Source organism: Brachycentrus maculatus, unplaced genomic scaffold, assembly GCF_059751285.1.
Source record: "Brachycentrus maculatus isolate JH-2025_06_01 unplaced genomic scaffold, ASM5975128v1 h1tg000264l, whole genome shotgun sequence".
Classification (NCBI taxonomy): domain Eukaryota; kingdom Metazoa; phylum Arthropoda; class Insecta; order Trichoptera; family Brachycentridae; genus Brachycentrus; species Brachycentrus maculatus.
Genome location: NW_028281015.1, coordinates 256,477 through 284,407, shown reverse-complemented (window position 1 = coordinate 284,407; position 27,931 = coordinate 256,477). Strand labels below are relative to the sequence as shown.

Genomic DNA, 27,931 nt, shown 5'->3' with positions numbered 1-27,931 from the left:
CAAAAAAGTAATATTACTCCCAAAAAAAGATCCCTCGAAGGCATGGCCTGTGTGTGGGCATACATAATATTTTAGGTTATAGTAAAGGGCACTGGCAAGAATACAATAGATATTATCAGAAATAAAATTAGATTAAATGTGCTAATATAAACTACAAATATTTGATTTGAACAGAAAACAAAAAATCCAAAGGATTAAAATGAAAAAAGTAAGCACATATGTACGAAATGAGTTATACGTCTAAAATAAAAAGGAACATATTTTTTTGTTATAAAGTTTCGACATAAAAGCTCTATGATATAAAATAAACTAAAGAATGTTCACTCCTTTTACACTTTGTCACTTCAGTTATGTGACCATTTCCTTCAGCCGGGTTATTTATAAACATGAGATGTGTTTAATGATTCGGTCTTTTGAGTCGGAGCTTTTAGCCCGAAATGGGCCATTAATACGTCAACACAACAGCTTCTGAATGAAGTTGGCTATAAATCCGTTACATGTGTGACGCAGCGACACCCCTCATTAACCCGTTCTCTTCCTAAACGTTACTGCTAATTGGGAAATTTAAAAGCTTACAATTTTATCCTGTTGCTGACAAAGCTGGCAGCCCAAATTAAGCTGTTTAGACTTCGTAAAGCAATTGAATCATATTTTAAATTTTGCATACTTCGCTCACTCCTTTCAAGAACGTCATAAATAAAAAAAAACTTGATTTTTCAGGAGAACGTTTTTAAAGTTAAAAAAATAAAATAAAAATTAAATAAAATGTATTAAAAATAAATATCAAGCCACTTATTGAACTTTTTACTGTGCAACAGATCTTTTTAGGTAAAACCTGAAGGTTTTTTCTCCATTTGAAAAATATTTAGTATATTTTAAAACATGATTAAACAATACCTTTGCTTTAAAATGCAAAAACAACACTTTCTACCCTGTAGCGGGTAAATATTAAGTTAAAAATATGCCTCTTTTTCTGGGATATAGTACATTTTCTGGGTATTCCGAAAACATGCACAACTGAAAATCGTCGATTTTTGATTTATGACGTTCTTGAAAGGAGTGAGCGACTTGTTCACAAATCTGTGTTTTCTCCAATAAGGAGTCTTTTTTTAAAATATGTAAGCTGAATATGAATATGAAAGGATGATTAAGGAAACACTTGTTTTTAAACCACTTGAGTTTATTGATGACTACTAGTTTCGCAAACTTAACTTCCATTGTTTAAAAAAAATATATGAAAGAATATGGAAGATGAGTATTTACTGGTTTTATGTGCTGTTATAGGCCAATTAATGATACATGTAGGAGCTCTAACCATTGAGTGTAAAGTAGTGTGTTTGTATAATTTATATTTGAAGCACTAACTTTGTGATTTGCCGTTTTATAATTAAAATGTAACTTTGTTTCAAAATCTCGATTATAGTGATTTTAAAACAAAGTTACATTTTAATTATATATAGTGTGTTTATGTCAATCATATGCAGAATGGTAAATGCTGCATGTATATAAAGTAATCACCATATTAATAAAATTTCCGTTTAATTTATAGAACTCTATTTAAATTTATATATTTAATGTTTTGAAAATAACACTAATTTAAGAATCTACTGAATTGTATTTTATTATTGAAAAACAAAAAACAAAAAAATTGTGACAATTGTTCCGCCACCACAAGTAAAAAAATCGAATAAAAACAAAAATTCCCGCGTTTTCTTAAAACCTAAACACAATGATTTGTTTAAGCGCGGCTGTTTTCTTACGCTGCTGTAACTGCATTCCATACGAAGCTTTAAAGCAAAATAAAAATAAAGTTATTACTGCAGTATTTGCCGCGAAGTCATTTGATTTTACATTCCACCGTAGAAGCTTGGTATTGTGAAATTATAGGGATAAGTAGGAAAGTTAATTGCATTCCGTAATTTTATTTAAAGTTAATTTTAAATGTATCTATTTAAGTTTGGTGATAAATTCTAATTTAGTTTTTGCTTATACATATGTATGTATACATTAGATGCACTGCAGTCCTGTTTTTAATTATTTTTTAATGTTTTTTTTTATGGAGATGATTATAATGCGTACTCACAAATGCACTTAAAAAAATACATTGCAATCAAATATTCATAAAAATGTACACCAGTTAAAATCTTCATATTGTCATATTATTCTTATATTCAAATCGTTTTATTCTCATATTAAAATCATCATGTTATAAAATTATTTTCAACGAAAAATAAGCATGCTTAGTATCATTTTATTCTCATATTAAAATAATAAATTATCTGGTCAAATTATAAGCTTAAATGTTAAAAATGAAAATGATATGTTCTGGCGTTTCTCATGTGTGTGATTATAATCCAGGATTCGGACCTCACATACTAATAAAAGAGTTTCTGCTCAGTAAAAATATTTTTTTCATCTCACCAATAGATGTATCTAGTGAAGTTCTAGTGATTCAAGAGCAATGTTTCAAAATTGGTTAATATAAATAGAACTTCCGAGAATTTGAGTAGTGTGGTTGTCAATAATGGGTAGAATTGGTGAATGTTACACGTGTGTATAGTGATCACTTAAACCAGCCTTTTACGGTCGTCAGCCCCGTTAATCCCCACACTTCCATATTCTTCTCCATCTTTGTTGAGATGTCAAAATAATATGAAAAATACTCCTATAATTGGAGATAATCCAGATTTGTGAACAAGTATTTGGACACACTCAAAATGTTGCAAAATTAACTCATAAATGTGGTCATAAAAAGTAGTATATTTTTATTAGGATTTAAAAATCATGTTTTTCTATAATGTTTATGCTAAATCGATACATACGTTCGATAAATTTTTAAGTATTCACATTAAATATGATAACTTCAAACTGAAGTTATCATATTTAATGTGAATATAATGACGTCAAGTATGCAGCGAGTGTTTTTGCCTAGAATTTTCACTCATGAATTACATGAAATTACAGTAACTCTAAACATAAAGAGTAAATCCACTCACGAGTATAGGCTATGAAACTTAAAAAGTTGAAGCCTGAGTAGGGTAATGATAAGCGGTGTTGCATAAGCCGTAGCTAGATTTCAGAGTCACTTGGATCTCAGGTAATTTTAAAAAAAAAGTAAATTATGCAAACCGCTAAACTCTAAACCTTATATGATATATTAGTTTTCATAAAAAAACAAATATAAACCCCAAATAATAAGCGATTATATCACAACCCTTGAACCATATTTATTCCCGCCTGCTGCTGAATCGAATCCCAGTCTTCAGTACCATTTGTTCCGTGGCAGTCTCCTTAGGCTATAGAGTGTGATTAGTTATTAGGGTCCGGCTCTAGTGAAATGATCTAAGATAAGGTAAAATTAATTTGATAGCCCGAACGAATGTGGAATGGGCATTTCGGATACATTTGTCAAAAGGTAATTTGGGTTATTATTTTCTTACCAAATACAGATTCCATATCTGGCACAATGATAGATGGGAAACTGTTTTTGGTTTCACTCAGAAAAAAATATATTGTTTATATATGCATATGCAAGTATGCTAGACAGGAATTTTTACAAGGTACACGGATACAAATTATTACATCATGGATACGATATGTGTAGCCCGCATATTCTATGTAAAAATTATATTTATTCTATGTAAAAAATATGCATATTCTATGTAAAAATATGCATATTCTATGTAAAAATATGTATGTAAATATATATTTACATACGCAAACATCATATTTTTTTATGTACATCAAACGGTCCACCTTCTTCTGACCCTGTTCGCTCAGCATTCAGTGGTGCATAGGGCACCGTGTCGGAATGACACGATGTTACCTTGATCGTTGATTATATAAATGTAACGTTATCAGTCCTGCGCTTGGGATTTTTGGGGATTAGAGTGGGATTATATTTATTGGGATACAGATGACGTTAGTGAAGGAACTCAGGATGAAGATAGTTAATGTTTTAAGAGGAAAATGAGAATAGCAGCAATGGGTAGGGTACTCGGGTTTGCATGCCTAAGCTTTTGTAAGTTGTGTATTATACTATAGTAAGACTTATAATTTAAAAGAAAACACTTGTTTTTTACCATTTGAGTTATATTTATTATATTTTAACGACTTTCGGAAATTACAGATGCTTTCATCCTTGGGTCTAAATGTTAATATGTTATTTCCATGAAGGCAACGTAACCACTCCAGCGCTTCAAGAGCCACTCCAGGGTAATATTAAATAAATATTAGAGTGTAAATCACTAATATGTATTTTCACCCCCCCCCCCCCTGGGAATCGAACCCGGCACCTCTAGCACGGCAGCTAACCACGCTGACCATTACACTACGGAGGTGGATACACCTTTTAGTTATCACAACCATTTATATCAGTATTACCAATTGAAGCGCCAAACAATGACAATGTAAATACTACTAAAGTGACTAAATTTTTTAATGAAAATTTTAAATTTTTGTATTTATTTTGAGATGCTGTTTCTTTGTGACTCACTCTAAATTCCTCTTATTTTTTTTTAAATAACCTCTATTACGTTTATTTTATCATAAACGTTCTAGTTTGTTCTGTCAAATTTACATTCTGAATTCATTATCAGTAGACAATGAAACGTATGCGTTTTAATTGCATTGCATTTTCATAATAAGCACTTGTATGTAAATATTAGCGCCCCCTCGGCAGCGATACAGCCACAAAACGAACAATCAAATATACCAGCTGTTCCCAACCGGTGGTATGCGAGTGGATAGGTGGTAGTGCGCGAAAAATTATCAGCAATGGCGCACATAAAAAAATAACATAAAAATATCATTAACTATTGTATTCTTCTTATATTTATATTTTTGAAATTTATTTTAATTAATAATAAACAGTACAGTTGTTATATGTACAGACGAAGATCAAAAATTTCAGTACTAAAAATATTTTAATAGATTTATATTATCCACTGACACTTCGTGATGGAATTGCATTTTTAATTTATTATTAGATTAAAACCAATATTTTTAGCTTTTCCACTTTTTTATTTGACCAGCGACCGGGTTTCGTCGTTACCGACATCATCAGACTGGTGAGAGGCTTAACAAATTTGTATGTTATATATAAAAGAAGGCAGGAGTTGATAACCATGATCATGGTTATCAACTCCTGCCTTCTTTTATATATAACATACAAATTTGTAAAGCCTCTCACCAGTCTGATGATGTCGGTAACGACGAAACCCGGTCGCTGGTCAAATAAAAAAGTGGAAAAGCTAAAAATATTGGTTTTAATCTAATAATAAATTAAAAATATTTTTATATACAGTTTCATTAATATTTTCATATTTAAAACAACAATTTGTAGATTTGTAAAAATTCATATGTTTAATGTCTCGTTTTTATCAGAAAAAATTCTACATTTACAGTGTTTAATGAATTTTATATAATTTCTATAAATATTGGTAATTTTTGGGAAACACAAAATTTTTTCTACAAATAATTTTATTTAATTCTATGTACTTTTTAAAAATAAAAAAATTAGTTTGAATAAATACTTCGTTAAATGTCCTGGTTTTGAATTTCGACAAGAAATGAGCTTCAGCACCTGTTATTTAAAAAAACAAATAAAACATCGAAAATCAATTTTCTCATTTTTATCTCAGAAAAATAAAACCTTTGTTATTTTTTTTAACTAACATGAATTAAGTTATGGAAATATAGTCCTCTTTAAAATGTTTGATAGAAATATAACAACGAATTTCTCAAAAATGTGGTTTAATGATGCCTGATGTACTACCAAGTGGTACGTTGGCCAAAAAAGGTTTGGAAACGCTGAAATATACAACACACACCCTCCACAATAATAGCATGCTTGTATCATGTTAACAAATTATAATTGCTATGCCCAACCTTTAACGTGTTGCTCGCATCTCATGTATTGTGGAAGTTTGTTTACTCTAAACACAAGTTGTAGGCGAGATGACAGAGGACGGATGATTTATTCATGATTTATGAAGTTATCAAAATCGTATCGCGCGATTTGTATCTGGAGAGAATGGTAATTACTATCCACCCATTGCTACACCGCGAACCCGAGAAATAATAATTGTCCGTATTCCAATGATAAATATTCATGTGGGGCTGCGATATGTTACACGACACCAACGCTTTACTTTAGTAATAACAACGAAATATTTACACCGTTGAATATTTACTAACAACATTTATTTCATCTCACCAAGAGATGTCTCTAGTGAAATTCTAGTGAATCAAGCACAATGTTTCGAAATTAGATCGTATATATAAAACTTCCAAGAATGAGTAGTGTGGTTGACTATCATGGGTAGAATTGGTGAATGGTATAGTGTGTAAAGTGATCACTTCAGCCTATGACGGTCGTAAGTCCCGTAAATACCCAGACTCCCATATTCTTCTTCATCTATGTTGAGATGTCAACAAAAAAAATACATAACTAGCTGTGGCTGGCTAAGCGTTTTTGTGGCTCAGTCAAGTTACATGAAAAATAAAAAAAATAAGCCACACATTTCTAATTTGCTTCATTTTTTAATGCTAATGAAGTGATGGAAATGCAAGTCAATTAAAAAAAAAACAAAAATGCCAAGCACGCTTTCCGGCATGAGAAATGTTTAGTATTGCGTATTTTGGTGTCACGATTAATAGATGGCGCTGCCATTGCAGTTATAAAAAACATGTTTTTACCTCTCATAGTTTAAAACACTCGTCACAGGTGAATCGTTGAATTAGTTAAGGAGATTGAACATAATAAAATCTAGGTAATTACATTCGTCACAGAATGAATTACTTAAGGAAATTTAACATTTTCAACAAACAAAAAGGTTACGTTATTATTTGTATAGATAGATAAAAAAAAAACAGGCACATTTTCATATATAGCAACGTTGTATTTTCAAAATTTCACAGCAATTGGTGGAAAGGTTAGGAGATTTAAGAATTTGAACAAACGAATATTTTACTTTTTTATGTGACATAAGAAGTATTATAAAAACCTTAATTTCTATCATAAACTTAATAATATATTTTATTTTATATAACGTATATATATATATATATATATATATATATATATATATATATATATATATATATATATATATATATATATATATATATATATATATATATATATATATATATATATATATATATATATATATATATATATATATATATATATATATATATATATATATATATATATATATATATATATTATATATATATATATATATATATATATATATATATATATATATATATATATATATATATATATATATATATATATATATATATATATATATATATATATATATATATATATATATAAATGATTATGACGCATATCGAAGTCATACATGAGAAAGTGACCAAGTGTATTTTTTACAAAAAGTAATCATCGACTATTTGATATCTTACTAGCTTAATATTGCCCTGAAAAAATCCCAAAGGATTTTAAACTTGGAAGTATGTATAATATATTGACTTGTTGAAAATGACTAACTGCATTGATGTTTATTTTCTTGCCAAGCAAAAGAGACTTTTAACGGCCCCCCTGAACATTTTACGTTTTGTTAGTTGGTCATGTACGACTACTGTATATTTTTTTTGTTAGCTGGTCCTGTACGACTACTATATATTCAATAATATTACCGATATAATCCGACGTTTGTTAGGAAATATTAAGAATTTCCCGAAACCTTGTAAAGCTCTGATACCAAAGCTCTTCTTAGTTGCTTGTCGATCAAAAATAATGATTCCCTGTAATGTTGTGATACCGGGGGCGAAACGGAATGGTACATTGATGCCAATTTATCAAATGATAGAGTTGATCCGTTCAGAGCTATGGTTAAGTCGGTAGTCGTAATTGTATCATACGTACTCTTGTGTCGAGTTGCAGCTAGGCATTCAGCATATTTCCATTTTGCTGGGTAATGATAGATAATTACTATTCTACCCCGCCAGGTTGTTTAATGGCGCCTTGCCTACCTTATTGTTATTTTATTGTGTCTATAGATTTCTAATATATTTCTACATACTTATTTTCACTAAAAAATAAATATATCGTAAGTATACTGGCAAAAAACGTTAGTTCTAAAATCCCTATTTTAATAATCCCATATTATTTTTTGACATCTCATCAAAGATGAAGAAGAATACGGAAGTCTGAGCATTTACGGAGCTGACAACCGTCATAGGCTGGTTTAAGTGATCGCTTTACACGCGTATAATATTCACTAATTCTACCCATTATTGACAACCACACTACTCAAATTCTTGGAAGTTCCATATATATGAACCAATTTTGAAACATTGTTCTTGAATCACTAGAACTTCACTAGAGACGAGACTATTGGTGAGATGAAAATAAGCTTTTTACTAAGCAGTAACTCTTTTATTAGTATGTGAGGTCTGAATCCTGGAACACATGAGAAACGCCAGAAAATATCATTTTAATATGAATTATTTAAGCTTATAATTTGACCAGATAATTTATTTATAACATTTTGAGTGCGTCCAAATACTTGATTACAAAATTTGGATCATCTCCAATTACAGGAGTTATTTTTATATTATTTTTTGACATCTCATCAAAGATTAAGAAGAATATGGAAGTCTGGGCATTTAACATTTTTTTGGGTCGTCAGCCCAGTAATTGCCTAGACTTCCATATTCTTCTTCATTTTTGATGAGATGTCAAAAAATAATGTGAAAATAACTCCTGTAATTGGAGATAATCCAGATTTTGTATAGTATTTGGACACACTCAAAATGTTGTGAATAATCCCTGTTATTCAAAGCTTGTAGCCTGAATAAAATACCTGCTATTAAACTTAATTTCGAATTTACTTGTAAAACCATAAAAATGTGGCATTTTAAACCATTGAGTGTATTTTACTAGTTTATAGAACGTTGAAAACTTTAATAGTGCATCATTAGTCAATATTGCTTCTTTTTGAGTTGACGTTTTGTGCCAATACACCCATTTTATATTTCTAAGTTCTTTTATTTTTTAATTTTTAAAATGTCAATGAAGCATTGTGAAACCCTAACTCTTCTGATCCCCGTCCAACCTCGTATATTCTGTGTAAAATTTGTTACAATGTATAAAAAAAAAGCTTCGTGGGTGTCCGTAAAAATTAAAATAAATAACAATTACTTATGTACAACATTTTGAGTGTGTTTAAATACTTGTTTTCTAATCTGGATTATCTCCAATTATAGGAGTTATTTTTCATATAATTTTTTGACATCTCAACAAAGATGAAGAAAGGCCCTGTAAATGCCCAATATTCTTCTCGATCCATGTATGTTGAGATGTCAAAAAATAATATAAATAATTATGTATATGTATTTATAAATGTATGTATGTAGTGCTCTATGCACCAGTGGAGGGCTGATCACCTTTCCTTCATGTGTTAACGATCAAGATAACACTGCGTTTATATGACGCAGTGCCCTATGCACCATTGGGGTGCGGGTAAAGGTTAAAGGATGTATATATATACGTACGTAAATGTTTTTAAAAATAATGAAATAGTGTTTTATTGTTGTTTTATTTCAATATAAATGCACTTGTATTTATTTAAAATATTTATATTTGTATTTGAATTTTGTTGTTGTTTTGTTTTCAGGCGGAGGAGTTGAATGCGTTAGTAGGCAATGCGTTTCGGATGGCTTTCGCTACACAACTTCATCAACCACCACCCACTGCACCACCAGCACATCCACACTCCTGGGTATCTATCTTACTATTCTAATTTAATCACTTGAAAAGGAAAATAACCGTAAACGATAACCTTATCATCATCGGGGTTTATGTATTAATTTCAAAACATTGAAATACTCATAGTTAGGTTATAGATAATAACCCTTCCCTTACGATTCCATAAACTTCCACACACTCCGTACACCATATTAAAATGTGGTTTTTTAAAAATGTGATTTAAAAAACGGGAAAAAGCTCCTAAATGTTGCTTTATTTGTTGTTTTATTTTTCAAAGTTTATTTATTTTTTATTTTGTTCATCATAGATTACATTTTATAACATATGGTAGATGAAGTAATGATAATAATGAGTAGAATGAAGTCTGAGTATTTACAGGGCTTACGACCTGTCATTGTATGGTTTCAGTGATCGCTTTATACCACTGAAAATTACACTGGTATATGTGTAATTTTACATAATTATTGAAAAAGTTTAATAAAGATGCAATTTTACAATGGAAAAATAATCGATTTACGAAGTGCGGAGTGATAAAGAAATAAAAATTATTCGCCTCTGTGGTGTAGTAGTTAGCGTGTTTAGCTATGTACCATGCTGGAGGACATGGGCTCGATTCCTATAAGGGTCAAAATAAATAAGAGTAAATTTTTACACTCAAATTTATTTTATATTACCCTGGATTTATTTTATACCTGAAGCGCAGGATTGATCACCTTGCACCTAGAAACGATTAGTATTAACACTACATCAATACGATTCAGTGCCCTATGCACCACCGGGTGCGGATAAGCTTTAGAATAAGAAAAATTAATTTTTAATGATTTTCATTACCAAACCTTAAAATTTACAAAATCATTTATTTCCAATCACCATTTTGCATGAAAATAGCTATCGTAGCGATTTCCAAACTACAGTTTGGAAAGATTATCTCACCTTTAATCGGCCCTCAAACATTTGCCAAGTTTTCCGATCGCCCCGAATTTTCCGTTAGCATCGCTACGTATACATAAGCACGCAAGAAGGTCTGTCGGTATCACTAACACTGCCTCCTGCCGGTCCACTCCTACCTGGAGAGTCCTGATTAGAAGGAAACTGGCTATAAAGTTTCGACGGGATGCCATATCGATAAGGGAATGTCTATGACCGAACCTCTATATTCTCTGCTAACGATATACTAAACATGCCGAATGGTTATACCAGTAGGAGACTACCGGAGAGGCATGGCCGACGTAAAACATAAGGGTCGATGTTTTTTCGTATCTTTGATATTACTATAACTCATATGAATACCTACTTATATGAATATCAAACCGTGAAGTCATATACTTAAATTTAAAAAAAAAATGTAGTTACAATATTTTTATATATAATATTATTCATTTGCTAGACATTTCTACTTTTGACAATCATAAATTTACAACATTTTCAGTGTGTCCAAATTCTTGTTCACTAATATATATTATCTCCAATTATAGCAGTTATTTTATAAATAATTTTTTGACATGTCAATCATGGGTAGAATCGGTTAAATGTTACGTGTGTAAAGTGATCACTTAAATCAGCCTATGGCGGTCGTAAGCCCTGTAAATGCCTAGACTTCCATATTCTTCTTCATCATTATTTAATTGTAACATATTCAATTCATTTATATCTGTAGGAAAGTTTTTGAAGTATTTATACATTTTTGACATTTCAACATATGGTGGATGAAGAAGAATGTGGAAGTCTGGGCATTTACAGGGTTCACGACCGTCATAGGCTTGTTTTAGTGATCACTTTATACACGTGTAACACTTGGTTAAGTGATCACTTTATACACGACAACCACACTACTCAAACTTCAGAAATGTTATTTATCCTTTCATTAACATCTTCTTTCACACGCGAATTCTCGGCGCCATCTATAGTTGAGTTTGGTAAGAGACCTTCATGAATATCAAATATCAATATAAATAACTCCTACGTTACAGGCCCACATTTGTGAACAAAGCTTTGTACACATCCAAAATATTTCTTCTTTGTTGCTTCATTGGTATATAATGTTTTATTTTTATATTAAGAAAAAAAACTTTTTTTTCTCATTTCGATAGTCTAAAGGCAAAGGGGTATATCTGTCTCAGACCAAATTTTACAGGAGAGCAAAGAAAAACGTGAAATTAAATAACTCATTTGTTTTAAGTATTTTATATGAACATATCTTAAGAAAACTAAATAAGTATCGCAACTACAGCTTTATTATTTTGCCAGATTATGGAATACACTATTCTAGACATTTTGTGGAACAAACTTAGAAAATGAAAAATTTGACAGATATACCCCTTTGCTTTTGCACTACCGATATAACATGATCAGGTGCCTTCATCGAAAAGTTCTCATCATTTGTGTATGGTATATGGGAGAATAGATACAATTCTCCGCGCTTTTGTCACTTGGCTTCTGTTTTGCCTGGATTCCCACTGATTTGGACCATTTGCCCATTTAGTACATCTCGTAGCGAGAGGTTATTTCTATGGGGTTATTTCTACGGGGTATATTTTTATGTCTCCAATAGTGAGCGCGTCAAGATAGGCGGAATGTGGGTTTTACGCCACCCGGTATAATTCCACGGCTGGCATTATTCCCCCAATCTTCCCCGATGTGGAGTGATTCTCCTTTTTTCTCTGTCCGCGGAAGGGTTTTAGGGCCTGTCATACGGTTTTACAAGTAATTCGGAGGCGGCCATTTAACCCTTTGGTAACCAGATCTTTTGGGGTTAATTTGAAAAAAAACACGATTTAAACATGAACATTTTTTTAAAATATCTACAAAATTTTGAATGTGTCCAAATACTTGTTTACAAATCTGGATTATCTCCAATTATAAGAGTTATTTTTTATATTACTCTTAGACATCTCATCAAAAAGCTTCTCTCCATCTCACCAATTGATGTCTCTAGTGAAGTTCTAGTGATTCAAGAAAAATGTTTCGAAATTGGTTCATATATATATATACATATATAAATATATATATACTGTATATATATATATATATATATATATATATATATATATATATATATATATATATATATATACATATATACGTATATATATATATATATATATATATATATATATATATATATATATATATATATATATATATATATATATATATATATATATATATATATATATATATATATATATATATATATATATATATATATATATATATATATATATATATATATATATATATATATATATATATATATATATATATATATATATATATATATATATATATATATATATATATATATATATATATATATATATATATATATATATATATATATATATATATATATATATATATATATATATATATATATATATATATATATATATATATATAGAACTTCCAAGAATTTGAGTAGTAGTGTGGTTGTCAATTATGGGTAGAATTGGTGAATGTTACACGTGTGTTAAGTGATCACTCAAATCAGCCTATGTGGCGGGAGGGAGAAAAAGGGGTAAAGGGAAAGATCAAAGCTCAAGTTCAAGACAAACTATGTGAAAATTGGGACACACCACGATATAAATATCGACTTATTATGTACGCGATCGCAGTGCTGACAATGTCGAGTAGAACATATCGAAATTCCCATATTCATCGTTGACGAATTTTGATGAACGATAAATATAAGAACCTTGTTTAGAGTTTGTTCTTCTTGTGGGAAGCGATAGGGAGTCAGGGACCGTTTTTAAAAACTTTCGGTAACCAAAGGGTTAAGTGTAGAGATATTTCAGTCATCGCGGAAAGGCTTGTTATGTTTCCTCGTTATATCCGCGGAATGACTTGCGGAAAGGAATCGGGTTGCACCCCCGCAGGAATTAGTTCGAGTGGATACTTCCTTCGCTTTCATCCGGTTTTAGGTGAACGAATACAATGAATCCATTAAATCGTATTTAGCCAACATATTTACCAAATTGATGACTCATTATGACTCGTCATGCGAACGAGCGGAAGTAATCTTAAATAAGTGCATAGTTTACTTAATGATTTATTTACAACATTTTGATTGTGTCTAAATACTTGTTCACAAATCTAGATTATCTCCAATGCTGCTAAATAACAGCTTTTTTCATACAACCATAGATGTCTTTAGTGACTCTCGCACACTGTGTTTTGAGTTTGATCAATATATCTAGAAGTTTCAAGAATTTGAGTAGTGCGGTTGTCAATCATGGGTAGAAATTGGTAAATGTTACACTCGTGTAAAGTGATCATTTACGTGGCTCACGACCGTCGTAGACTGGTTTAAGTGATCAATTTACACAAATGTAACTTTCACCTTTTTTTTTAATTGGCAAAGCACCCAAAATTGAGTGATACATAACTTTCACCAATTCTACCCATGATTGACAACCACACTACTCAAATTCTTGGAACTTCTATATACTCGTGTATTGTTTAAATTCGAAACGTATTGCTTGAATTTACTAGAATTTCACTAGAGACATCTATGGTGAGATGAGAGAAGCTTTTTATTGAGCAGAAACTCTTTTATTTGTATGTGTGGTCAGAATCCTGGATTATATTCACATGCACGAGAAACGCTAGAATTACATTCATTTTGGACAGTTTTTTGCTAAATTCGGTTGACTTGTATGCAAAAAACCTCATTTATCACGAAATTAGTATGTACCAACATACATGTACATATATTCGTATGAGAGTAGGTACCATCCCGTTTTTACAACTGGATAGCCCTTGATAAAAGTGATTTATGTGTTTTTCAGAAAGAAGTAGCGAACAACCGTAACACGGAACTCACCGCCATGGGGATACGAGCGCCCAACACCATACCGGGCCTCAGGCATCACTACCCCCACAACTTCCCAGGAAATCATAGGTAAAACTGTTTATTAATATTGTATTGTTTGAATGATAAAAACTAACATATCGTAGTCGTACAGGAGAAAATTACCAACTGACAAAACCTAAAATGTTCAGGAGGGCCATTTAAGTCACTTTTGCTTGGCAACAAAATATACATCAATGCAGTTAGTCATTTTTAACAAGACAACATATTATACTTCCAAGTTTAAAATCGCTTTGGTATTTTTTCAGGGCAATATTAAGCTAGTAAGATATTAAATAGTCAATGATCACATGTACTTGGTCACTTTCTCCTGTATGACTACGATATATCGATTCGGCAATACTTCGTGGTAATATCTATCAAATTTATATTTTAATTTCACCTGGTAAATACCACTATTTATTTATACCTATCAATCAGTAATATTGTTTTAAATATTTTATAATAATATCTTAAATGTTTTTGTATACTTCACAAAACTTTATAAAATAAAACTAGAACATTGTTTTATTAATTTTTATTTTGGTACTTTTTCTCCAACCGGTTTTAAAAAGCACCTTGTCATCTTCAGGGATGGATATGTACCTTAGAAATCGGAACAAAAATATCTATAAACCGCTCGGAGAAAATTATCAAAAATAAAAGTGGTTAAAAACAATGTTCTAGTTTCATTTCATAAAGTTTTGATAATAATATTTTAATTACTTGAATCACTTGAAAAAATATTGTGATCGTGTCTTATTATCACAGATATTTATATAAAAATTACTTTTATTAACTGTTAGGTCCAAGAATATGAAAAAAAAATAATGTTTTTTAAAAAAAAAAATTTTACCTGGTAAATACAGCTTATCTTTAAATACAGCTAATCTTTAAATCTGTCGTGGCACATGCTTCTATGCATTCGCATCATTTTAAAAAACTGTATGTGTAGCTAATTCTAAATTTTTAGTTGTGTCCTTGGACGTTGAAAGATGTGGACAATAGGGGGGAAGCTTTAGTCATGTCGTTAGTATAGATATTAATTATTATACATATATACTTTAATGAATTTCTATTGTTTCAAAATGTTGCACTTAATGAATTCACATTTAATATTTTTTTTAAAAAAACAAGTATCTTTAATACATTAAAATATAACAATCACACATACAACATAGAAGTCCTAAAAATAATAAATTATATTTGCGGTAATTGCAAAGTTTATTTTTATGATATTAACTTTTAAGATTATTTTCTCATACATTGTCCAACACATGCCTACTGAATATCCCCATTTCGTATAAACACAATATATCGTCAGATAATTGGATTTCGATAAACTTTGCCCCAAGGCTGAAATAAAACAAGGAATTGATTCATTTTTGTACCAACTCCAGACCCTTAGTGACTGCTACATACTGTACAATTTTCCATATTATTATTTCTTAATGGTGTAATATATATTCTTTAAAAATACTTTTACTTCAAAATAAAATCCGCCCATCATTCAAGTCAATATGTGTATAATGTTGTGTAAAATATTTATATCTTTCTTCTTTTTCATGTAACTCTCATCCAACTAGAGTTGTAACTAATGAGTAACTGTTACTTTTTCGGTTACCGATTGGGATGGTAATCGTTACTTTTTCTCACTTAACGTCTCTTTCCAGCTTATATTTCTGATGTCAAATAGTCAAATATATTAGGAGCTAAAAATGCAAAGAGCTCTTGAGCTCTGATTGGCACGATTAGCTTTGAATGATCAAATCCGAAAACTTAATTGAGCAACGAATAATTATTTTTAAAAATTCGATATTTCATTCGATCTCCCGTGTCTATATCTAAGTGGTTAATAAGGTAATGTATCGTATTAATGAAGTGCCATCTTGAATAACATGAAGCAAGGCGATCAATCACGCGCTTCAAGTACTAGTCCAGAGTAATATCAAGTAAATGTTAGAATGAAAAACCACTTAGATTTTTAGATCCCTTGGGAATAAGACTTGGACATCTATTGGAAGCTATTATATATTTAATGACCAAAAAAACTTTTTTTTTAAATCCCAATTTTCATTTTTGTTTATTATTACATTTAAATAAGTTTTCTTCCTTTTTCTAACCCTATTTTCGTACCCGACGGCGCACAAGGCACTTTACCGTATTGACGTAGTGTTACCATTGACGTAGTGTTACCTTAATCGTTATTTATATGCTAGAATTACAGTGAAAATATTATGCGTTCACTATAATAATAATATAGATAATTTTGTCTTCTATCCGTTAAAAAACAAATATTCGATAACTGTATTTTCGATATGATCAACTTTCTGACAATACTAGTTTCGAAAAATCGTTTAAAATAAAATGTTATTTACACTATGTAACATATGTTATTTAAAACGTTACAATCCGGATGGAATCTATGCCTTTGTACTTTCGCCGACAAAATATTACACTTTATAAAATTAATCAACTTTGTTTTCACCACTTTTTTATTAATACAATTTAACCTACCGGTTTCAACACTATCTTGTCGTCATCAGGGTTTATTTTAAATCAAAAATATAAAAATACTCTCACTAAAAATTCCACACACTCTATAAAAATACTAAATTATTATGATTATGATTATTAAATTATTATCATGGATTTTTATGGAGTGTGTGGAAGTTTTTGGTTAGAGTATTTTAATGTTTTTGATTTAAAATAAACCCTGATGATCACAAGGTATTGGCGAAACCGGTAGGTTAAATTTTATTAATAAAAAGTGGTGAAAACAATGTTAATTAATTTTATAAAGTTTATAAATTGTGCCACAAAGTATCTGCGGAAAACATTCAAGAAAATATTATACGTTCGCACATATTATTTACTACTTTTGTTTGTCATTTAACATCTCATATCCCGTGAATAATGTCTCATTATCTATAATTATTGTCTGGTAATGACGTTCCTTAGTCACCAATAGAGTGTCCCGAAGGGGTCGACAACATTATCTTAAACATATTTGATCAATCATGAAACCAATTTTTTTTTAAATAAAGGTGCACACTAAGTTGAATTCCGTCTGATAATTTTTTTCATTTATTTTTTTAAAATATTAATTAATGGATTTGATATAAAAAAACATTGCGTTTATATATTGTACGAGTACATATCGACGGCCCCTACGTAAAGTACTCTATCTGCAAATCTGTTACTTTACAGGAGAGAGATTAGAAGATTTTTTCAACGTATTCTTTTTCATTAATTAATGGTTTTATCTGAAATTATAAACTTGTATTATTCATTAAAAAACACGATAAAATAATGTATTAAATCGTTTAAAAACTTTATGCTTTGTCAAAATTAAGTAGTTAGCGTTTTAGGAGTTCAGTTTATTTCGAAAATTAGATGTAGATAGCGACTTATACGCCCAAAGACTAGGCGTAATTTATTTTAAATATAATAATTAATAAATAATATAATAATTTGTGTGTTTGTATTTGTAGATAACGGTCAGTTGAAAACATACACCAAATATCTCAAAATTGACAAAAATGAAGTTAGAGCACTTTACGTAGGGCACGTCGATATATATATTTTTTAATTATCCATCACAATTCAAACATAAGTTACAGATGTCTTAATAAATTACATATATTAAGCTTAATGTCATTCAATTATTAAAATATCTTTTTTTTTCTTTATAAATAAAAGAACTTTATTTTTAACCACTTATTTATTGGTACATATATTTTTTCTAACCGGTTTTGTCAAGAACCTTGTCATCAGGGTTAAACATGTAATCTACTGAAAAACATTCAAGAAATATAAAATTTAAAAAAAAAACTTACTTTTTGTTTTTTTTTTGTACCGCATTATTTACAAATCGTGTAAATAGGGAGGGAGATCAGTGTTAAAATATACAAAATCTACATTTGATTTACGAAAACCTTTGTGTTTATTTTTACCAAAAAAGGCTTTTATTAAAGTATAGCAAATATAACAGTTTGAACATTAAAACAAACGGTTCTTTCAAATACAAAGTAAGATTTATGTAAATAAATTTTAATATTTATAATACTTGTTTACAAAATTATATGAGTCATACGGTAATTACCGTAATTTTTATGAGTAAGTATGACATTCCTAATCGCACTGTTGTCGACCCCTTCACATTAGTGCTTAGGGGTGGATATCGTTTAAAACGGAATCACTGCTAGATTTTTTTTATAGGCCAGTGACAGTGCGCCGAAGGAGGTCATTTTATAGTTTAAATTCAGTGCTAGTAAGAATTATTCAATATTTCGTTTAAATTTACAATGGATTTTCGCAATGTGTCTATTAAATTCAGGAGAAATATATTGAAAAGGTTGACTTTGAAACTGTGAGTACTCGCAATTTTTATAACGTACATATGTCGCTCACTCCTTTCAACAACGTCATATTTCAAAAATAGTCAATTTTCAGTTGTGCATGTTTTCGAAATGCCCAGAAAATGTATTATATCCCAGTAAAAGCGGCATATTTTTAACTTAATATTTACCCGCTACAGGGCAGAAAGTATTGTTTTAGCATTTTAAAGAAAAGGTATTGTTTAATTATTTTTTTAAATATGCTTAATATTTTTCAAATGGAGAAAAAACATTCAGGTTTTACTTAAAAAGATCTGTTGCACAGTAAAAAGTTCAATCAGAGGCTTGATATTTATTTTTAATACATTGTATTATATTTTTAAACTTTAAAAACGATCTCCTGAAAAATCAAGTTTTTTGATTTATGACGTTGTTGAAAGGAGTGAGCGTTATGTTGAGAGTTATCAATAAAAATATCTTGATATGTATTATTTTGTTAAAATATATGTATAATGAAATAGAAAAAATGCCTAGAGATGTTTTATTTTCTTTATACATAAGTATATGTATTTTTATGTAACAACTGAGCATCACGCCACTTCTCCGCAGGGATAGGCAGAGAGAAAAGAATGCCACACAAATCTCTCTATGGAAACAAAATTCGCCTCTTTCACATTCATGCATCCCCTCATGCAAGGTCATACAATTCAAGTATTTAAAATGCTTGATCATGCCAAGTTTTCCTCGATCTAACTCTGCTTCTATTGCTAAACACATTCGCCTCACAAATTTAAATGTATATTTTTTAAAATTAGTAAATACATTTGTTCCAGTTTGAAATCAACAAATTTGAAAGGAGATGTCCAAGAGTCGACGAGCCCCAGCAGCTCGGAGGAGTCCAACTCTCCGACGGAGCTGAACTCTTACAAGAGGCTGGCAGACAAGCCCCCCCTGATGAAGAGGCTGGCCCTCGGGTTGTCGGGGGCCCTCATGCTGCAGGCGGCCCACACGGAAGACAGCACACCACTCGTTCCAGACACGCCAACTAGGTAACTCATCTCAACATATGTAGATGAAGAAGAGTATGGGTATTTACAGAGCTTATGACCTTTCATATGTTGGTTAGGTGTGCAACATTCATCATTCTACCCATGATTGATTACCACCCTACTCGAATTGAAAAAAAAATGTATTTTACAATATTATATAATTTTAAGTACAAAAATATTCTATTATATCGGTAGTGGAAAGGCAAAGGGGTATATCTGTCAAAATTTTCATTTTCTATGTTTGTTCCATAAAATGTCTAAAATAGTGTATTCCATAATCTGGCGAAAGGATATAGCTGTAGTTGCAATACTTATTTAGTTTTATTAAGATATGTACGCATAAAAATACATAACACAAATGAGTTATTTAATTTCACAAATTTGTAATTGCTCTCCTGTGAAATTTGGTCTGAGACAGATATACCCCTGTGCCTTTACACTACCGATTTAGTTGTTCACAAGAATCTGTACAAAAGTATAGTAAACCCCCCTGTAATGTTTAAATAGGTACTGCGTTATCGCAGGGAACATTATAGGGGGTTAATGTTTTGAATTATATTTTTACATTTTTAACCACCAAAAATAACTATAATGAGTCATTTCAAATTAAAATACAATTTAAAAACATTAACCCGCTTTAATATTCCTACGATTTAATTTCCGCCTCCGTAGTGTAATGGTCAGCACGCTCGGCTACCGTTCTGAAGGTCCCGGGTTCGATTCCCAGGGGGGATCAAATAAATATCAGTGATTTTTTCACTCTAATATTTATTCAATATTACCCTGGACTGGTACCCGAAGCGGAAGACTGATCACCTTTCCTTCGTGTGTTAACGATCAAGATAACACTGTGTTTATAATGCAGTGCCCTATGCACCATTGGGGTGCGGAAAAGGGTTTGAATGAATGTTCCCTCCGATAGTTCCCTACAATGTACCAATATCAACTTTAAAGAGGGGTTTACTGTATGTTTAATAATCGGCTAAGGATCTGTCTGTATCAGATCTATTATATTATACACCAGTACTATTTTCATTGTGAATTTTTATTTTTATAACATCGTTACTTTTCTTTTTCAGTCCATTGCATAAAGCAGTATCACTTAACGGGGGATATGTGAATGAGGCAATATCGGAACCGGATATAAAGTCCGCCATAAAGGATTTATCGAGAAACAATACCATTTTAACGGAAGAAACGATACAGAAGTCATCGATCCCCGTGAAGCGTATCCACATAGACAAAGTGAATTTGAATCACGCGTCACCATGCATCGATAAAACGGCTCCTTCAAATTTTGATAACGACCTGCTAAAGATAAATAATAATAAAAGAAATAGGTGCGTACTAATACAATATTTCTATTTTTTAGAATGCCACCTGAGAGCATTCACCCCTCATGTCTCTTATTTTATAGATAATAATTATCTTAGCCTTGCATTGTTTCCTTATATCACCATTCGAACATCTATCATACATTGTTTTGCAGCACATTTGTCTGAGAAATCGCATTTCGACTGCATTTATTCTACTTTCATCCTTCTTTCACCAACTCCATGGTTTACATTCATGTGATTTATTTTGTATATGTGTCGCCTTCTTTCAAAATCCGCCAGATCCATGTAAGTCGATTTAACAAAAAAAAAACAAAATTCTCCGGGTAACATTTGTGTTTAAAATATTTGTTTGTCATTAGATAAAATATTATGAAATAGAGAATTTTCCCATTTGTAAAGAAAATTATTCAGTATTTTAAAAAAAATACAAGACACAAACCGAAAATGACGTCATCTTAATTTTTGACCTATACCCGCTCTCTAATTGGCTGATATGGGTCAGAAGGCAAGTCCCATGAATATAGCGTAATTTGAAATACAACGCTGTTTTTAAGCATTTTTTAGCAGGGTTTTCAAGTATATAATTATTTTAAACAATAAAACCCACAATTGGCATTCCGATAGAGTATATATTTGAAAATCTTATAAAATTGGATCTGGCGGATTTTGAAACTAGGCTACACATATTAAAAGCATTGTTAAGTTTGTGATATGGTAAAATAACACTTTCCTTATCATTCATCGTTCACTTTGTGTAAAAGTGGTACTACACAAAGTGAACGATGAATGATAAGGAGAGTGTTAAATTCATATGAGTCTAAATGAAAATTAAATATAAAAATAAAATATTTGTATAAAATACCACTTTTGTGTTTATCAATGTATACACTTTTAGTTTCAAGAAATACAGATGTTCTCATCAACAAGTGAAACTAGTTTTGTTTACATTAATAATCTTTTTTAATGTTTTTTATCGATTTTATTTTCTATTTTTACAAATTACATATTTAAAAAATACAAAATAGTTGGTAAATATACAATACATTTAAAATATAACGTTTCTACCTCTCTAATAAAGTAGATACTTGTGTTTAGAGAGGGAGTTCGTTTTACAATTTTTTTTTTTAAACAAAGTAAAAAAAAATATATATACTATATTCTTTGGTATGGAGTCTAGGTAAGGGTGAGTCTTATATGTTTTTTTCATTTTAGTATTAAAGATTTGATAATTTTCTTCAGATTTTAAATGCACACTTGTTTTATTTTTTTATTAATCGCTTTGAATTGTAACATTGTAGGATATTAAGAATCCCGAGTTCGAGTAGTTCGTCTTGCGGTGGAAGTGGTTCACCCCCCCTGTTGCCGGCACGGAGTGACTCTCTCAGCAGCAGAGAAGAGGCTGAGCTGCGACTAGCTCCGTGGTTCCAAGCCGGTATCCCAAGAGAGGTTGGTCAACTTATTCACTCTAATATTTACAATAATCCACTGGACCCTTTTGATCTGAATTTCAATTCAATTCAATTCAAACCCTTATTTGGACCCCAACGGTGCATAGGGCACTGCATTATACAAACACAATGTTATCTTGATCGTTTACACATGAAGAAAAGGTGATCAGCCGTCCACTTCAGAAACCAGTCCAGGGTAATATAGAATAAATATTACAGTGAAAAAATCACTTATATTTATTTGACCCCCCCAGGGAATCCAACCCGGGACCTCCAGAACGGTAGCCGAGCGTGCTGACCATTACACTACGGAGGCAGACAAAGAATCTGATCTGAATTTACTGAATTTAATATTTGTCACTTTCAGATTGCTCTGGAGGTGTTGGGGAACCAACCAATCGGCGCCTTCATGGTCCGGGAGAGCACCACCAAGTCCGGATGCTTTGCCCTCTCTCTCCGTGTTCCCAGAGACTTCCAGCCCAGCGGTATAGCGCACTATCTCATTCTTCACACCAATAAAGGGTACAAAATCAAGGTGAGCTCTTTATTCAATTTAAAACAAACATATCGTTGTCACACAGAGGAGAAAGTGACCAAGTGCATTTGTTTACAAAAACGTGATCATTGACTATTTGATATCTTACTAGCTTTAATATTGCCCTGAAAAAACCCAAAGCGATTTTAAACTCGGAAGTATAATATATTGACTTGTTAAAAATGAAAAACTGCATTGATGTTTATTATCTTGCCAAGCAAAAGTGACTTTAATGGACCTGAACATTTTATGTTTTGTTAGTTGGTCACTTTCTCCTGTACGACTACGATATTAGATAGGTGTAGGGTTGTGGTCCTGTGGTTACTGTCGCGGACTCTCGAGTCATCTCGGTTCGAATCCACTCTACCACAATTTGATACCTATTCCTAATAATGAGCCGCTTAGGCTCACAGAAATAATATGAAATTGAATTATTTTTTTAAATAATAAAAACACAAATATTTCTCTTTTTAATAAAAAAAATATATTACAGATAAAGTCACATAGAGATATATTAAAAATACGATAAATCTCACCCAGTATTTGCCCGAGTGTTCTGCCCGCCTCTGTGGACTAAAATTATTTTATTCTTCTTCTTCTTATGGCCTTTTTCTAAGAGAAAGGCCTTGTGGCCTATTTCAAAGAGAGATATGCTTCCTGCAATGTTTGATTCCCAGCTGTAAATCCATCTCGTTGGTTGTCTGTCCGGAGTGGTCTACCTTGGGGTCGGCCGTGCAATGCCGTGCATGTGTGGGAGTCTGGATGGTTCCATTCTCCTCACATGCGCATACCCTTGTGTTCTTCCTTGCCTTACCCACCTAACGACATCTTTGATCTCGCATATTTCTGTTATCCCAGTATTCCTTATTCTTGTGGACTCTTGCCAGATACTCCTTAGAGCAGGGATGGCAAATCTATGGCATGCGTGCTATATAAGTACTACTGCTTGTATTACCTAGCCAACGCTAGGCCGTAAGCTCTGAATGCTCTGATTTCCATAATCCTTTGTATAAAAAGATATATTGTCTCTGTTGAGACGTGTAATATATTTTGAAAGTAGATTATTCTATTTTTGTACCACAAAATATTTTTGGTTTTGTTTTATTTATTATTTGACAGTCTGGTCTGACATCTATGAAATATTTCTGGCATTAAAATACTGGTTTGAGTCTTTGCCAAAACAATGGTCACATGAATATATTATACATATATTTTTATATAAGCATGTTGCTTTTATAAAATATTATTTATGATCAAAAACAAAATAATAATTTATCTTCATTTAGTCAACTAATGTGGAAAATTATCTTTGGCTGGTTGCGCTATCATCCGAAAACTATTTTATCACACATTTTGAGTGTGTTCAAATCCCTTTTCAAAAATCTGGGTTTTTCAACATAGGAGTTATTTAAAAAAAATGATTTCTTTATTTGGTGAAAAATAAAAATGCCTTTTTTGTATAAACGTATCGTTAGTAAAATAAAAATGATTCAATTGCCATATCACCAAAGGAAAATTGTTGAGGTCCTCACCAAAACGTTACATATCCATTATAAATGATTTTAATAAAAATAAAAATAAAAAATCTTTATTCCAGCTTGACTAAGTGGTGAATGCAGTACTTAGTCTTAATTTTAAGTAATCAGGAATTCTAGCTTGTTAAATTGTTACGTTTTAGTGGGATTTAATAATTTCATATTGTTTACACAGGATTGGTCACCTTTTGTTGCAACTTTAATTAAGATTTCGATAGAATACAGTAAACAGAACAGAACCTCTACAATTGTTTTATATTTATTTTTAATAATTAAAGCTTTTTTTTCTTTTTACAGGGATTTACGAAGGAGTTCACTTCCCTCACGGCTCTTATTACCCACCACAGTGTAATGCCGGAGCTATTGCCTTGTCCTCTCTCATTATCTCGGTACAATCCTAGTTTTTCTAAAACGGATTCCAGTCGAGATTTCGAAGACATAGATACGGACCCCGACTACAACACCCTAGCTGACTTCCGGAAGATGATGGCGGACCTTAATGTGTGATTACTTAGTGCAGTTTCAAAACAATTGGATTAATTTATTAACCTTTGCTTTTAGTGACCAGAATATTATGCTTCTAGACACGAGACAATGTATTAAATTAAATAATTATATCAATGCGATTTCGCAAGACTTGCTATGCAATTCACAATGGACTTTAAGGTATAGTTTTGTGGAAACTCTTGATTGTTTATAGTTTTAGGTTCACCAAAAATTCAAAGATGCGTCTAGAAATGCAAGACAAATGTATATTCTCATTTGACATATCGCTCACTCCTTTCAAGAACGTCATAAATCAAAAACGGTAAATTTTCAGTTGTGCATGTTTTCGGAATGCTCAGAAAATGTACTATATCCCAGCAAAAGAGACATATTTTTAACTTAATATTTACGCGCTACATGGTGGAAAATGTTGTTTTTACATTTTGAAGAAAAGGTATTGTTTAATTATTTTTTTAAATATACTAAATATTTTTCAAATGGAGAAAAAACCTTCAGGTTTTACCTAAAATGATCTGTCGCATAGTCAAAAGTTTAATAAGTGGCATGATATTTATTTTTAATACTTTGTGTTATATTTTTAAACTTTAAAAACGTTCTCCTGAAAAATCTAGTTTTTTGATTTATGACGTTCTTGAAAGGAGTGAGCGATATATTTGCAAGGATTTTACTCGCGTTGTAATTTGAGTCATAGCATAAAAAATAATATAGCAATATTTATTCTAAATATTTATTATATTGTTATGCACAGTATATTTTTAATTGTATGTATTGACATAAATTAATTTGTTTTGACATATTATATTAGATAACCTGTTATTAATATTTTTTTTTCATCAATTTACACATTATTTCCGTTTACAATGTATTTCTAAAAGACTCCTTTTAAGGAACCATATATGTACATTCAGTAATATTACAGGAATATGAACAAAACATTCATTTGTAATAATACTGCCATATCTCAATGCCCTTTTATGTTATTTATAGGAACTTCTAGAGAAAATATGGATTTATCCATATATTCTAATCCTGGCGTACTAACTCTGTTACAAAAAATGTAATCATTTATGTGTATCATATTGGTTTTGTGGCATTTGCTGTGCATATTTCATTTACAAAATGAAATGCAGTTTTTATAAAGAGAAACAAGGTGTCATATTAATATATTTGTGCTTGTCATAGGAAATGATATCTTTACATGTACCTACTATCTATACTTTGTATTTACTTACACTTCGCGTCCTATCTGCACCCAATGGTGCTTTGGGCACTATATCACATTGACACAGTGTTATATAGATCCTGTCCACCTTCATAGTGTAGTGGTAAGCGCATTTGGCTACCATGCTGGATGTCCCACAGGAAGAATCAAAATAAATTGTTTTCTCACTCTAATATGATTTATCACCTCACCTACGTATAATTAACAATCAACTTAATGCAGTGCCCTATACACCATTGGATGGGGATTAGGGTCAGTCAGTGGGAGTAGTTATACACATCGTAAATTGCATAAAGGCAAAGAGATCAGTCCAGTTTTCAGGCACCATACTAGTACCGGGGGGTGATATTATTAGAGTGCAGAATTACTTACATATATACATATATTTTTTTACATCTCCGATAAACGAACCTGGGGAGCTCCAGCCACTACACTAGGGAGGGGGATTTTTTGATGTCAATCAACTAATTTTTTTTAAAGATTTTAACCTGTGACTGTTAATTTGACATATTTTTTGGTATTTCATTTATGTTTTTGACATACACTTTGTGGTAAGACATGATTTAATTAAAAATAAAACACTTGTTTTTTTACCCAAGTGAGTACATATTATATTGTTACAACTAGTTTCGGAAGGTTTAGGCTTTGAAAAAAAACAAACTTATATATAAGTTTCTTTATAAACGTTTATATTCAAACCCGTAGATGGATGCATCCGTAGCATCCAAAACTAGTTGTAACAATATAATATTCAAGTGGTAAAAAAACAAGTGTTTTAATTGTATTTTTTTGTTATTTCTGAAATTCATTCTAGTTTTTGGTCTTGACATATCAAACATGTTGTATTGTTGTATTGTTTGAGCTGTTCTAATGAGACTAAATTGTAAACTGTTAGTGTAAATATAAGTCATCAAAATTTTAATGAATGATAATTACATGCTGCCTATGATAGAAAATTTCAATCTATTTTAAGAAAGACATGTGATTACGCAGTGTAAAAATTAAGTCATTAAATATATTTAAAACAAAATTTAATGTTGTAACATACATATTTTTTAAATGATTATTTTATTTTATTTAATACCTATCATGTTATTTAGTGACTGTAATTTATGATATTTATATGGTATATACTTAATAAAATTCTGAAGATTATATTTGTCTTTTTTTTACACATATAAATATACACAGTGTATAACTTACATGAGCCTTACCCTTGTAATGACTGCTTTTTTCATTTTATTAAAATAAACACTTGAATAATCCACTTAATTGAGTTTTATTTTTATTTACGACTAGTTTCGAAAACGACAATTGTTTTCATCTTCTGGTACAAATTAAAACTAAAACACATTAAATGTTTT

The 27,931-nt window shown here is 30.8% G+C and overlaps 1 protein-coding gene across 3 annotated transcripts in view; it reads left to right on the top strand.

The window, feature by feature from the left end:
• LOC148305703 (EGFR adapter protein-like) overlaps window positions 1-27,716 on the top strand; it is a 168,984-nt gene extending 141,268 nt beyond the window's left edge. For all 3 annotated transcript variants that reach the window (XM_088266291.1, XM_088266292.1, XM_088266293.1), the window contains 7 exons: window positions 9,654-9,758; window positions 14,533-14,645; window positions 19,768-19,983; window positions 21,063-21,323; window positions 22,619-22,766; window positions 23,136-23,303; window positions 25,136-27,716. In XM_088266291.1, the coding sequence (XP_088122417.1) occupies window positions 9,654-9,758; window positions 14,533-14,645; window positions 19,768-19,983; window positions 21,063-21,323; window positions 22,619-22,766; window positions 23,136-23,303; window positions 25,136-25,345 (1,221 nt within the window). In that variant the 3' untranslated portion in view covers window positions 25,346-27,716. The remainder of the gene's footprint in view (window positions 1-9,653; window positions 9,759-14,532; window positions 14,646-19,767; window positions 19,984-21,062; window positions 21,324-22,618; window positions 22,767-23,135; window positions 23,304-25,135) is intronic.
• Window positions 27,717-27,931: the final 215 nt, after the last annotated feature.